The sequence below is a fragment of the Camelina sativa genome, chromosome 14, assembly GCF_000633955.1.
Source record: "Camelina sativa cultivar DH55 chromosome 14, Cs, whole genome shotgun sequence".
In the NCBI taxonomy this organism is placed as follows: Eukaryota; Viridiplantae; Streptophyta; class Magnoliopsida; order Brassicales; family Brassicaceae; genus Camelina; species Camelina sativa.
This window is the reverse complement of record NC_025698.1, coordinates 14465601-14480946: the sequence shown is the minus strand read 5'-3', so window position 1 is coordinate 14480946 and position 15346 is coordinate 14465601. Positions and strand designations below refer to the sequence as shown.

General features: G+C 36.7%; 1 protein-coding gene across 2 annotated transcripts; it reads left to right on the top strand.

Annotated features, from left to right (window-relative positions):
* On the top strand, positions 1007-3131 carry LOC104743592 (GDSL esterase/lipase At1g28590-like). 2 transcript variants are annotated; one of them, XM_019236261.1, is made up of 5 exons: positions 1007-1384; positions 1606-1821; positions 2014-2153; positions 2270-2546; positions 2629-3131. In XM_019236261.1, exons 1-5 carry the CDS (start codon positions 1117-1119, stop codon positions 2898-2900), a joined length of 1173 nt encoding a protein of 390 aa, XP_019091806.1. In that variant the 5' UTR covers positions 1007-1116; the 3' UTR covers positions 2901-3131. The 2 variants fall into 2 exon arrangements, with proteins under 2 accessions (XP_019091806.1, XP_019091805.1); XM_019236260.1 differs by having other exon boundaries at positions 2005-2153.

Below are 15346 nucleotides of genomic sequence, written 5' to 3'. Positions count from 1 at the left end.
AAACTAAAATTAACTAACTAACTACTCTAACTATATACCTACTATATTCTCTGTATAATATACAATATATACCAATTTTCCCCTACTATATATACTTCTACCACTACAAATCACATCCCCTCCTACCACCATTACATCACCTCTGGCCGCCGTACCACCACCGGATCACCACCCCACCGCCGGAGCACTGCTAGAACATCGCTGAACCATCATCGGACCATCGCCGGACATTGCTGGACCACCGCTAGAGAACCGCCAGAACACCGCCGGAATACCGCCGAACCATCGCCAGACCATCGCCGGACCACCGCTATACCACTGCCGGAGAATTGCCGGACCACCGCCGGAGGTAATTTACCTTACCTTGATCCTACTTTTCTAATTTTTTAAAATATATGGCTATATTTTTTGTTGGTTTTTTTTTAGGTTATTCACCTAATTCACCCAAAAAAGAACCATAAAAAAAGTGTCCAGCTAATGTGAGTATAATTGGATTCAAATTAATTAGATTCATCATAAAAAAAAATATATAAGATAAAAATGTTTGGTAGCTATAAAAAAAAGACATGTTGTTTAAATAGACATAAAAATTTGTCAAAGACACAACTATTAATTAGAATGAAAAGTTTGATTAAAAAATAGTAATCAAAACATGGTGAAAAAAAAGAAAAAAAAATGAACAATTGGAGCTTTCTAAAAGAACAGACGTTACACAACCGTAAGAGGTATTTTAAAATTATTAAAAATAGAATAAAAATTTCAAGAAGTTACAAGAAAAAGATGGCAAAACATTTTTCACATTGTTATTATTGTATACATTTAAAATGAATATACATTCAATATTTTCATTCCAAATTTTAGTCTACCAAACTAAATAAAAAAATACTAATGAAACTATAATTGTTTATACAAAATGGGGGAAGGGTATAACGTTTCTTTCAAAGTGGCTTCAAAGTCGCAACCACTACATCAAATATGAACAAATAGACAAACATGGCCACGGCAAGAGAAACCCTTTTCTAGTCACTCTATACCTAACAATTCCATTATTTTGTCTCCGAGCGTATAGAAAAGAGAAGGAGAGCGCAACCTTCGAGCCTCTCACGTACATGACGCATGGCATGTCCAGATTCTCCTCTGTTGATGAAGCTCGTGAGCTTCATTATATTAGCTTTCTTAGTCACTAATTTGAACTCGCAAACGCAATGCAAAAATTTCAGATCGATCATTAGTTTTGGAGATTCGATTGCTGATACCGAAAACTTGCTCAGTCTCTCGGATCCTAACGACCTTCCTGGTTCTGCGTTTCCGCCGTACGGAGAATCCTTTCTCAACCACCCAACGGGCCGTTTCTCCGACGGCCGCCTCATCATTGATTTCATTGGTACGTTAATTTACTTTAAGGTGTGAGTGAGTGTTTATGAAGTTGAAAACCAAAAATATCTATTTATTACTCTGGATGATCTTGCTTGAATAGCTAGTCTGATATTGTATAAAACCTAAAATCATCTAAATACAGCCATCAAGTGTGGTTAAGCCTCCTTATTGGTTTCTCAACTTACAGCTGTCTCATGGTTCTTTTTTTTTCTATGGTTCTGTTCACAGCTGAATTCTTGGATTTACCGCTTGTGCCTCCTTTTTATGGATCTCAACATGCAAGTTTTGAGAAAGGAGTTAATTTCGCAGTGGCTGGAGCAACGGCACTGGAACCTTCCTTTCTTGAGAGGAGAGGAATTCATTCTTCTACCACCAACTTCAGTTTAGGCGTTCAGCTTAGGAGCTTCAAGGAGAGTTTGCATTGCTTACGTGTCTCTCTTTCAGGTGCCAAAATATCGACTTTTTGTATTCTGTATTTGTTTTTTCATGTTTTATGTTATTAGAATATATCAATCAAAACATGTTATCCTCATGCTCATATATTACAATAGAGTAATTATTTTGTATTTGTAAAGACTTGAGCCATAACTTGTAAAGCTTGATGCTGTCGTTTTGTTTTGTTTTTAGATTGTATAGATATGATTGAAAATGCTCTGATTCTCATGGGAGAGATTGGAGGAAATGATTATAATTTCGCACTCTTCCAACGCAAAGCCATTGAGGAAGTGAAAGAGCTTGTCCCGCGTGTGATCGCTACTATTTCTTCTGCAACAACGGTATAGACATTCTTGATCACCCTGTTCCGGGAAACAGAGTAAAACATATTTGTATCTGCACTGAATTAGTTTGTTAAAATAATGTTTTACATGTTACTTCTGAATGTTGAATCCAGGAGTTGGTCCGTATGGGAGGAAGAACATTCCTAGTTCCTGGAAATTTCCCGCTCGGATGCTCAGCAGCCTATTTGACATTATATCAAACATCAAACAAGGAAGAGTATGATCCTCTAACGGGATGTTTGACATGGCTGAACGATTTTGGAAAATACCATAGCGAGCAACTTCAGACAGAACTCAACAGACTCAAGAACTTGTACCCTAATGTAAACATCATATATGCTGATTATTACAACGCTTTGTTGTGCCTTTACCAAGAACCAACCAAATTCGGTTAGCCTTCTCAATTCTTCCACTGAATCAACACAACCAAGTCAATGATTAGATTCACTAACCGAGTTTATAATTCAATCAGGGTTTATAAAAAGACCCTTGCCCGCTTGTTGCGGTTTAGGAGGGTTGTACAACTTCAACTTTACCAGAAAATGTGGGAGTCTAGGAGTTGAATCATGTAATGATCCTTCAAAGTATGTGAATTGGGATGGCATTCATATGACTGAGGCTGCATACAGATGGATATCTGAGGGCTTACTCAATGGACCTTATGCGATTCCTCCATTCAATTGGTCTTGCCTTAACTCCAAGATTAAGAAAAAGAAATCATTAGATACTCTTGACTTATTATGAATAGGTGATACACGCTTGTCTGAAAGTTTGAGAGACGAGAGAATGAGAAACATGTCTGTTCTTAATTAAGCGTTTGTGTTAGATCATGATGTATTGTATTATTTAATTGTTTGTTTGGGAGAAAGTGGTTAAGTGTTAGTATAGCTAAATCATGTTATATTTTTAGAGAGATGGAAAGTGAAATTATTGGGGTGTTCTATGTTCACATTTCTCAACCATTTCGATTCTAAAGAGGGTAACGTGGCTTCAGTAGTAAGGTGATGTGGCACTTGTGAAACTGACGTGCCATGTTTATAGAAGTTTTTTGTTCTTGCTGTGGACACTCTCACAAACCCCAAAATATTTTATTTTATAAACAGTAGATGTATAAGCACATAAAGAATCATATTATAAAGCACCAGAACGACAAGATATATATATACTACTACCTAGTACATCCAATAATTGACTTCTTTATCATTATTAAATTGTCCTCTTTAGCTATTTTGACAAATTAATTTACCAAAGGGACGGAGACCAATCTCCGACCTCTCCCAATGGCTTCTCCTGATCCTGATTCTCCTCTCTTGATGAAGCTCATCATCTTCTTCTTTTTATCTACTTTTATGGTCACTTACGTGAGCTCGGAGACACAGTGCCGGGAATTCAAATCGATCATCAGTTTCGGAGATTCGCTTGCAGACACTGGAAACTTGCTTGGCCTCTCCGATCCTAACGAACTTCCTCACGTGGCGTTTCCACCGTATGGAGAGACCTTCTTCCACCATCCCACTGGTCGTTTCTCAAACGGTCGCCTCATTATAGACTTCATCGGTATGTTTTATTGTGTCCTTTGACTTTACTTAAGATGTGTAAGCAAGTGTTGTTGAGAGTTAAACTTGATTTTTAATCAAAATTAATTAAATTTAAGTTTTAGAGTTTTTTCTAGAAATATCAATATCTCTACCCTTTTAACAAATATTTAGAAATTCTAGAAAAATATATTACCTTTTTAAACATAAAAATTTAAATATTTAATTAGAATTATCTAGATAATTATATTATTATAGTCTAGATATTATGATAAAATAATCTAGAATAAAAATTAAAATATTCTAGATATTTTGTAATATAGAAGCTATAAATACTTTCTTATATTCTTGATGTTGTGAAATTGTTCCAAGTTAAAATTAAAGTAATAAAAGTTTTATTTTCTAAACTACTCTCTTAAATATTCAAAACACTTTTTCCATTATTTCTAAAAGAATCTATTTTCCAACAAAATAGTATCAGAGCAGTGAGAATGAAAAAAAGAATGATATATGGGAGTTAGCTTCACTTCCAAATGGACACAATGCGATCGGTGTGAAATGGGTGTACAAAACAAAGAAAAATTTGAAAAGGGAAGTTGAAAGATACAAGATAAGATTGGTGGCTAAAAGATATAGCCAAAGACCCGAAATCGATTATGATGAAGTGTTTGCTCTTGTTGCTCGTCTTGAAACTGTTAGACTAATTATTTCCTCTTTAAACATAAAAATTTTGATATTTAATTAGAATTATCTTAAATAATTATATTATTATAGTCTAGATATTGTGATAGAATAATTTAGATTAAGGATTAAAATATTCTAAATATTTTGTAATATGGAGGCTATAAATACCTTTTTCTACTTTCATTTGTAATTAAGATGTTGTGAAGTTGTTCCAAGTTAAAATCAAAATAATAAAAGTTTTATTTTCTAAACTACTCTCTCAAATACTCAAAACACTTTTTCCATCACTTCTAAAAAAATTTACTTTCCAACAAAATGATATCAGAGCTTGAAGATCCTAAAAATGGCAAGTAATGGTGTTCCCTTCTAAGTCTCGGTGCTCAGAAAGAACAACTATGACAATTGGAGTTTACGAATGATTGCTATCCTAGGAGCACATGACTTGTGGGAGATAGTCGAGAAAGGTTACATTGAACCAGAGAATGAAGGTAGTCTCTCTCAAACCCAAAAGGATAGTTTGAGAGACTCAAGAAAGAGAGACAAAAAGGCTCCCTGTCTAATCTATCAAGGATTAGATGAGACACATTTGAGAAGGTTGTTGGAGCTACGTCAGCCAAAGAAGCATGGGAGAAGTTTCGAACATCTTACAAAGGTGCTGATCAAGTCAAGAAGGTGTGTCTTCAAACTCTAAGAGGAGAATTTGAAGCTTTATAAATAAAGGAAGGTGAACTCGTCTCATATTATTTTTCAAGAGTTTTGGTGGTTACTAATAATCTCAAAAGAAACGGCGAGAAGCTAGATGATGTGAGAATTATGGAAAAAGTTCTTAGATCATTAGACTCAAAATTTGAGCATATTGTTACCGTTATTGAAGAGACAAAAGATTTGGAAGCCATGACAATGGAGCAACTTCTTGGGTCATTACAAGCTTATGAAGAGAAGAAGAAGAAAGAAGACATTGTCGAACAAGTACTAAAAATGCAAATTAAAAACATTAAAGAATATATTGGGCAAATTTATCAAAGAAGAGGTGGTGTTCAAGTATGAGGACGAGGCCGTGGATATGGAAATGGAAATGGACGTGGTTGGAGGCCATATGAAGACAACACAAGTCAAAGAGAAGAAAGCTCATCAAGAGGTCGTGGGAGAGGAAGCTCCAATTCAAGGTACAATAAATCAAGTGTAAAATGCTATAATTGTGGAAAGTTTGGACATTACGCTTCAGAATGTAAACCTCCTAGTAATAAAAGAGTCGAGGAGAAGGCCAACTATGTTGAAGAAAAAATTCAAGAAGAAGACATGTTATTAATGGCTAATTACAAGAAGGATGAACGAGAACAAAATAATAAATGGTACCTCGATAGTGGTGCAAGCAATCACATGTGTGGGAGAAAAAACATGTTCGTGGAGCTTGATGAGTCGGTGAAAGGAAACGTCGCTTTAGGAGATGAATCGAAGATGGAGGTACAAGGAAAAGGAAACATTCTCATTCGATTGAAGAATGGAGATCATCAATTTATTTCCAAAGTTTACTATATTCCAACCATGAAAACAAACATCTTGAGTCTTGGACAATTCTTAGAGAAAGGTTATGATATTCGATTAAAAGATAATAACTTTTCTATAAGAGACTAAACAAGTAATCTCATTACTAAAGTGCCGATGTCTAAAAATAGAATGTTTGTTCTTAACATTCAAAATGACATCGCACAATGTCTCAAGATGTGCTACAAAGAGGAGTCTTGGCTTTGGCATCTTCGATATGGACATATAAATTTTAGAGTTTTGTAGTTACTTTCGAAGAAAGAAATGGTGAGGGGCTACTTTGGATCAATCATCCAAATTAGGTGTGTGAAGGATGTCTACTTGGAAAACAATTCAAAATGAGTTTTCCAAAGGAATAAAGCACAAGAGTTCAAAAGCCATTAGAGTTAATACACACGGATGTGTGCGGTCCAATCAAGCCAAAATCACTTGGTAAAAGTAACTACTTCCTTCTCTTTATTGATGATTTTTCAAGAAAAACATTGGTTTATTTCTTGAAAGAAAAATCCGAGGTGTTCGAGAACTTTAAAAAATTTAAAGCACATGTTGAGAAGGAAAGTGGTCTTGTGATCAAAACTATGAGATCTGACCGTGGAGGAGAGTTCACATCCAAGGAGTTTCATAAGTATTGTGAAGATAATGGCATTCGAAGACAACTAACGGTGCCTAGATCACCTCAACAAAATGGAGTAGCAGAAAGGAAAAATAGAACAATTCTTGAGATGGCGAGGAGCATGATTAAGAGTAAAAGACTACCAAAGAAGCTATGGGCGGAAGCTGTCGTGTGTGCGATGTATTTATTAAACCGATCTCCAACAAGAAGTGTCTCGGGTAAGACACCACAAGAAGCTTGGAGCGGAAGAAAGTTCGGTGTTTTTCATTTAAGAGTCTTTGGAAGCATAGCTCATGCTCATGTACCAGATGAGAAGCAGAGCAAACTAGATGACAAATGTGAGAAGTACATCTTCATTGGTTATGACAACAACTCGAAAGGCTACAAGCTTTACAATCCTGATACGAGGAAGACAATTATAAGTCGAAATGTCGTATTCGACGAAGAAGGAGAATCGGATTGGAAGTCAAATGATGAAGATTATAACTTCTTTTCACACTTTGAAGAAGATGATCCAGAGCCACCAAGAGAAGAGCCTACTACACCACCAACTTCACCAAAGAGTTCTCAAGAAGAAGAAAGTTCTAGCGAAAGAACTCCACGCTTTAGAAGTCTACAAGAGCTTTACGAGGTAACCGAGAATCAAGACAACCTTACCTTATTTTGTTTATTTGCGGAGTGTGAGCCCTTGAACTTCCAAGAAGCTATTGAAAGAAAGACTTGGAGAAATTCCATGGATGAAGAGATAAAGGCTATACAAAAAAATGATACATGGGAGTTAGCTTCACTTCCAAATGGACACAATGCGATCGGTGTGAAGTGGGTGTACAAAACAAAGAAAAATTTGAAAGGGGAAATTGAAAGATACAAGGCAAGATTGGTGGCTAAAGGATATAGCCAAAGACCCGGAATCGACTACAATGAAGTGTTTGCTCCTGCTGCTAGTCTAATTATTTCATTGGCGGCTCAAAATAAGTGGAAGATACATCAAATGGATGTCAAGTCAGCCTTCTTAAATGGAGACCTTGAAGAAGAAGTTTACATTGAGCAACCTCAAGGCTACATAGTTAAAGGAGAAGAAGACAAAGTTTTGAGGTTAAAGAAGGCACTTTATGGGTTAAAACAAGCCCCGAGAGCTTGGAATACACGAATCGACAAGTATTTCAACAAGAGAGACTTCATCAAGTGTCCATATGAGCATGCACTTTATATCAAAATACAAAATGGCGATATATTGATTGTGTGCTTGTATGTAGATGACTTGATGTCTTACTACCTTGGAATCGAAATAAGACAAGAAGAAAATGGAATTTTCATTACTCAAGAAGGATATGCTAAGGAGGTACTTAAAAAGTTTAAGATGAAAGACTCAAACCCGGTGAGCACACCAATGGAATGTGGAATCAAGTTATCAAAGATCGAGAAAGGAGAATGAGTGGATCCAACACTATTTAAGAGCTTAGTTGGAAGCTTACGATACTTAACATGCACAAGACCCGATATCTTATATGCGGTTGGAGTTGTTAGTCGCTACATGGAACATCCAACAACAACTCATTTTAAGGCGGCAAAGAGGATTATTTGCTATATCAAAGGTACCATGAACTTTGGTTTGCACTATTCTATTTCAAATGATTATAAGCTTGTTGGATATAGTGATAGCGATCGGAGTGGAGACGTAGATGATTGAAAAAGCACAAGTGGTTTTGTGTTCTACATTGGAGATACGGCTTTCACGTGGATGTCGAAGAAGCAACCAATTGTCACGCTTTCCACTTGTGAAGCGGAGTATGTGGCGGCTACTTCATGTGTGTGTCATGCTATTTGGTTAAGAAATCTTCTAAAGGAGTTAAATTTGCCACAAGAAGAGCCAACAAAAGTCTTTGTGGATAACAAGTCAGCAATAGCTTTGGCGAAAAACCCAGTCTTCCATGATCGAAGTAAGCACATTGACACACACTATCATTACATTAGAGAGTGTGTTAACAAGAAGGATGTGCAATTGGAGTATGTGAAGACAAATGATCAAGTAGCTGATATTTTCACCAAGCCTCTCAAACGTGAAAACTTTATCAAGATGAGAAGCTTACTTGGAGTGGCAAAATCAAGTTTAAGAGGGGGTGTTGAGAGTGAAACTTGATTTTTAATCAAGATTAATTAAATCAAGTTCTAGAGTTTTCTCTAGAAATATTAAGATCTCCACCTCCTTAAAAAATATCTAGAAGTTCTAGAAAAATGTATCACCTCTTTAAACTTAAAAATCTAGATATTTAATTAGAATTATCTACATAATTATATTATTATAGTCTATATATTGTGATAGAATAATCTAGATTAAGGATTAAATTATTCTAGATATTTTGTAATATGGAGGCTATAAATACCTCCTCCTACTCTCATTTGTAACTAAGATGTTGTGAAGTTGTTCCAAGTTAAAATCAAAGTAATAAAAGTTTTATTTTCTAAACTACTCTCTCAAATACTCAAAACACTTTCTCCATCACTTCTAAAAGAATTTACTTTCCAACAAGTGTGTAGGAGAAGGTTAAACCAAAAGAGTTATTAATTTTTTTCGTACGTTTTCTTGATGTTCTTGCTTGAGTAGCAAGTTTGATAATTGTATAAAACCTAAAACTCATCTAGATACAAACAGAACCATTAAGTTTGGTTATTGGTTCTTCAACTTACAGTTCTCTCATGCTCTTCTTTTCTTTGGTTCTGTTAACAGCTGAATTCTTGGGTTTACCGCTTGTGCCTCCGTTTTATGGATCTCAAAAGGCAAACTTTGAGAAGGGTGTTAACTTTGCGGTAGGAGGAGCAACAGCACTGGAACGTTCTTTTCTTGAAGAGAGAGGAATTCATTTTCCTTACACCAACGTTAGTCTAGGCGTTCAGCTTACTAGCTTCAAAGAGAGTTTGCCTAACTTATGTGGCTCTCCTTCAGGTTGGGACGATTAATTCTTTTAGTTTCTGTATTTGGTGTTTCCTATTTTATATATATGGTTAGAAATAGTAAGTCTGATATCTTACCGTTCCCATTGTAAATCAGAATAGTACTCATCAGCTTTCGTTTAGACGTTGAGAGTCACAAATAGTAAAAAAAAAAAGAGAAAAAACATTCGCTCTGTTTTGGTTTATGCTTAGATATCCTACCTGGCCTGTAGTCTGTAGAGGTTCAACTCCATGATGTAATGAATCAAGCTGACTTGTAGAACAATGGCTTACAATTTAAACTTGTTTTAGACTGCAGAGATATGATAGAAAATGCTTTGATTCTCATGGGAGAAATTGGAGGGAATGACTATAATTACGCATTCTTCGTGAACAAAAGCACTGAAGAGACCAATGAGCTGGTTCCACTAGTTATCAGAACTATTTCTTCCGCAATCACGGTAAATATTACTCTTATTTCTAATTATCTCATTAAATTCTTGATCTGCTTCTTAGGAACAATGACTGACTGAATATTTGATAACACAAGAGTTGATTAGTATGGGGGGAAGAACATTTCTGGTGCCCGGAGGTTTTCCAACCGGATGCTCGGTGGTCTATTTGACATTATATCAAAAATCAAACGTGGACGAATATGATCCTTTGACAGGATGTTTGACATGGCTGAACAAGTATGGGGAAAACCACGGAGAGCAGCTTCGAGTGGAACTCAACAGACTCCAGAAGTTGTACCCTCATGTCAACATCATATACGCTGACTACTACAACGCTCTCTTGCGGATTTACCAAGATCCAGCCAAATTCGGTTAGCCTTCTTGATCCTTTTACTGAACCTTCGCAAACAAGTACATTGGTCAATTTGATAACCGAGTTAATTATGCAATCAGGATTCATGAAAAGACCCTTGTCCGCGTGTTGCGGCGTAGGAGGACCTTACAACTTTACCGCAGGTAAGAAATGTGGGACTGATGTAGTTGACAGTTGTAATGATCCTTCAAAGTATGTGGCTTGGGACGGTGTTCATCTGACTGAGGCCGCATACAGATTGATGGCTGAGGGTATACTAAACGGACCCTATGCAGTTCCTCCTTTCGATTGGTCTTGCCTCAGCTCGGAAATTAAGGACAATGGAAAACTGACACGCACAATTATTTGATGAACAACGTGTATAAGTTGGTCAAAAATTTGAGAGAAGGATACTTATAATACCATGTATGTTCTTTGGCTTGTCTTGGATCGTGTCCATGCATTTGTATTTGACAACTTGTAATGTTGCTGTGTTAGATAAACTAGCAGTCTACCGCCGAATTTTATTTCTGAACTATATATATAGATTTCAATTGTTTTTACTTCCGCTTAAGATCAAAAGAGTACTTCATGCTCTTGCTTGAGTAGCAAGTTTGATTATATAGAACCTAAAATAATCTAAGATACAAAACCACCAAGTCTGGATCTCAAAAAGCAAACACGTTTTCTTTGATTCTGTTCACAGCTGAATTCTTGAAGAGAGATGAATTGACTTTCCTTACACCAGTGTTAGTCTAAGCGTTCAGCTTAGAGATCTCACCTGGCTTGTAGAGGTTCAACTCCAAGATGCAATGAATCAAGCTGACTTGTAGAACAATGGATTAGATTGTAAACTTGTTTTAGACTGCACTAATATGATGCACTTGTTTTAGACTGCACACATACGCGACCAACTGTTAGCCATTGCGCCTACTGGGAGATCCCCGATACAACGAGGGGCTACAAGTTTGGGTTGGCTCAAGAGTTTAATTTCTCTCGCTCTGATTGTCTTTAAAAACTTCTTTGAACAACGATGCACTTGATGTAACAAAGCAATTTTTCATTTGAATATAATTTAACATTTTATTCAAAAAAAAAAAAAAAAAAAATATATATATATATATATATANATGATGGAAAATGCTTTAATTCTCATGGGAGAAATTGGAGTGAATGACCATTTTTACCTATTATTCTTCGTTGGCAAAAGCATTGAAGAGATCAAGAATTGTCAAAATTCGGTTTTCCTAGTATTTCTTTCATAATTGTCTTAGTGTTAAGACAAGTTTGGTTATGTTTATTTTGGCTTTGTTTTGTCATCTCTGTATTGACTTTTTGATGTTATTAAAAAAACCCCAGTTCACAGAAAAAGAAGTCTTTCTCTGTATTTTCTGATTTAAAATAAATCAAAACTAAATTAGCTTTTAGAATTCGAGAATTTTTTTTGTGCTTTGACGAAACCCGGAGAAGTTGATCCGGAGCTCTCGCAATGGCGTCTCCTCTCTTGATGAAGCTCCTCGTATTCATCTGTTTATCTGCTTTTACTGTCACTTACGTGAGCTCAAAAACACAGTGCCAGGAATTCAAATCGATCATCAGTTTTGGAGATTCCAATGCCGACACTGGAAACTTGCTTGGCCTCTCAGATCCTAACAATCTCCCTCACTTTGCGTTTCCACCGTATGGAGAGACCTTCTTCCACCATCCCACCGGTCGTTTCTCAAACGGCCGTGTCATTATCGATTTCATCGGTACAGTTTATTGTGCCCGTTGACTTTATTTAAGGTGTGATGAAGTGTGTATTGTGTATAGGAAGATGAAACCAGAAGAGTTATTAATTTTCTTCAGCCCTTTCTTTTTGTTAACGTTTTCTTGATGCTCTTGCTTGAGTAGTAAGTTTGGTTGTATAAAACCTAAAAATCATCTAGATACAGAACCATTAAGTTCATCTAAATGCGGAACCATTAGGTTCATCTAGATACAGAACCATTAAGTTTAGGTTATTGGTTCCGCAACTTAAATCTCCCTCATGCTCTTTTCTATGGTTCTGTACGTTCACAGCTGAATTCTTGGATTTACCGCTTGTGCCTCCTTTTTATGGATCTCAAAATGCAAACTTTAAGAAGGGTGTTGACTTTGCGGTCGCGGGAGCAACACCACTGGAACGCTCTTTTCTTGAAGGGAGAGGAATTCATTTTCCTTACACCAACATTAGTCTAGGCGTTCAGCTTAGTAGCTTCAAAGAGAGTTTGCCTAAACTATGTGGCTCTCCTTCAGGTTGGGAAAATCAACTCCTTTTAGTTTTAACTCCTTTTAAAACTAGGTGATCTAATGAACTAATTAAACCGGTGGCCTAATCAACCTAACCGTAGTCTTTGTATCAGTTTCCTGTTATATATGGTTAGAAATATTAAATCTGATATATTACCGTTCCCATTGTAAAGTAGAATTAGTACTCATCTGCTTTGGTTTAGTAGAGTCACACAAAAAAATAAGAGAAAAAACATTGGTTGTGTTTTTGTTTATGCTTAGTAATAACATTCGACTGATGCAATGAATCAAGCTCATTTGTAAAATAATGGCTTACTTTGTAAACTTGTTTTAGACTGCAGAGATATGATAGAAAATGCCTTGATTCACTACAAGAAAACAGTCGATTTGCGATGGAAGAATCCATCGCAATTCCCTCGCAAATCGACAGTCGCAAGGGATTTGCGAGACACAACTATTCCTCGCAAATCGCTTCTCGCAAATAAGCTGACATCGCAATTCCCTCGCAAATTTTGCGAGGGATATTTTCCCTCGCAAATCTAACGCAATGTGCGAGGGATATATTCCTCGCAAATCCCACGCACATTGCGAGAGACGGTTGTACTCGCAATTGTCAAGCAAATTGCGAGGACTTTTTTCCATCGCAATGTTCGATCCGTCGCAAATTTTGCGACTACTTTGCGACGTCCATCTGCCTAGTATTGTTGGTATTCGCTAATTTTGTAGCAATTCTTCATTTTTAATTTTTTTTTCTTTTACCATTTTTATGTTTGATTTTTTTTTTGTGAATAATGTTTTAGATGTTAAAAAAGAATAATAATAAGAAGAACAGAATTGAAAATTCAAAATAGAATAAAACATAAATATTACAAAACAAAAGTCATGTTTAAGTGGGATATCAGAACAAAGTGAGAAGAGTTCTTAAAAGGATTGAGAGAGAGAGGTCACGTTTCTGGTCCCAGTTTGGCTACCAGCTGCTCCCGTTTCACCTGTGTTGCCCTATGGGTTGGTGTCTTCCTGGTTGGTGCCTTCTGGGTTGGTGCCTTATGGGTTGCAAACTCAGGATCCTTTTCCGCGAGATAGTCAAAGTATGCATCATAGCTATGCATTCTTTGACTACTTTCATGGATTTGACTCGCCTGGGTTTGGATTTGAGTCGCCTGGGTTTGAATGCATTCCTCAGCGGCAGCAAGCTTCTGAGCTAAGATAACCGGATCATTAGCTGGAGACAAAGGTTGCGGACAGCTACTGGTAGAGGACGTTTCAAACTGCAGAGAACCAACCCCAAAAATTCTGTTTTTCTTCTTCGGAGCAACCTAAAAACAAAACAACAAACGACAAGTTACAAACATACAAAAGAAAACAATGGATCACATACTAAACAATTGCAAGTTATCACAAACTAAACAATCCCAAGTTATCACAAACTAAACAAGGAAGTTATCACAAACTAAACAATCGCATGTTATCACATACAAAACAATCCTAAGTTATCACATACAAAACAATCCTAAGTTATCATATACAAAACAATCCTAAGATATCACAAAATCATTAACAAGACAATCGATAGCAATATACGATTGGCAACTGAACACACCAGAAGCACTAAAACTAACTTAACCACACAGTTCAACCATTGAGTATTTTTTAAGAAAAAGAACTAAGAACGTGTATCTTACCTCAGTGTAAATTTTGTCTTTGATATGAATGGGCACCCCACCAGAAGCAGAACTCTCTCCATTCTCCCCTGTGCAAAGCTCAGATTCTAACTCTTGAATCTTGGACGACACCTCATTGAACACGGACTCGGACTTGCCATCCGTAAATGAGCCATCTGGTTTTCGATGAGTGTCTTCTAAGATTCGTAGGAAATCCGGAGTTAACTCCCCAGTGATCTCAGACTTAAAAGAAACAAAAAGAGGTTGATTAGTTAATAAATAAAAGAGTGTCTGAAGGCATAATCTTAAGAAAAAAAACTTAAGGAACTTACATGCTTTCGAGCACGGGCTTTAAACGAAGTTTGGCCTGAACGGTGCTTGTATATTCCAGTGCCATCCAGATCATGATAGCAAGCATTCCGACTGTTGATGCTCTTGATTTCTGATTTTGGATCAAGCCAATACCGAACAAGACCCTCCCATACTTGAGGATCAATCCACCGTGGCTTTGCCTCATTGTTTTTAAGCTTCCACTTTAACTTCCACCTTGACACTTGATCACACATCCTGTCCTTCAACTTGTTTTCAAACTCTTTCCTCACTCTATCGTTTATGCAACGGTCCCAATTGTAAATTTGCTTCCAAAAAAAGAAGGGATTAGTCTATATTTAATTAAGGCAAAAAAACATATTGTAAAATAGCAAACAAAGAGATTTCACTGACCGCAAACGTTTCATACCAACTGTCTACCACTTTAGTTGGCGTCTGTGTCCAATTGGCATGGGCTCTTTGAAATCTCTTTCAAAGATGCTTCGAACAGTAGCCGCAACACAGGAGTCTTGCTCAAACCTTCAAAATAAATTCAACTTTCAGAATCCATACAAACAGAACTTTGTAATTATATTATCAAATTAAAAACTTAAAAGAAATTTCTTACCACAGAGTTCCTGGAGGTCGGCGCGGATCTAGTTTAGTTAAACTAGATCGACCAGGACTATCGAGTAACTCCTCCAAAGTCAGGTTGTTGAGACGTTGGGACATGACTGTAGACGAGGAAAGCGCGGGTTGAGACGCAGGAATTTCAGGATCCGCCGCAGTGCCACCATGCACGGGAGATGGTGAAGGCGTATTATATGGAGGCAT

What these genes read in the sequence shown, in the direction of transcription:
- LOC104743592 (XM_019236260.1), top strand. Translation starts at nt 1,117, where the DNA reads ATGGCATGTCCAGATTCTCCTCTGTTGATGAAGCTCGTGAGCTTCATT. An exon ending in CTTACGTGTCTCTCTTTCAG is followed by an intron (nt 1,822 to 2,004) that starts GTGCCAAAATAT and finishes TTTTGTTTTTAG; the next exon opens with ATTGTATAGATATGATTGAA. An exon ending in CCAAGAACCAACCAAATTCG is followed by an intron (nt 2,547 to 2,628) that starts GTTAGCCTTCTC and finishes TAATTCAATCAG; the next exon opens with GGTTTATAAAAAGACCCTTG.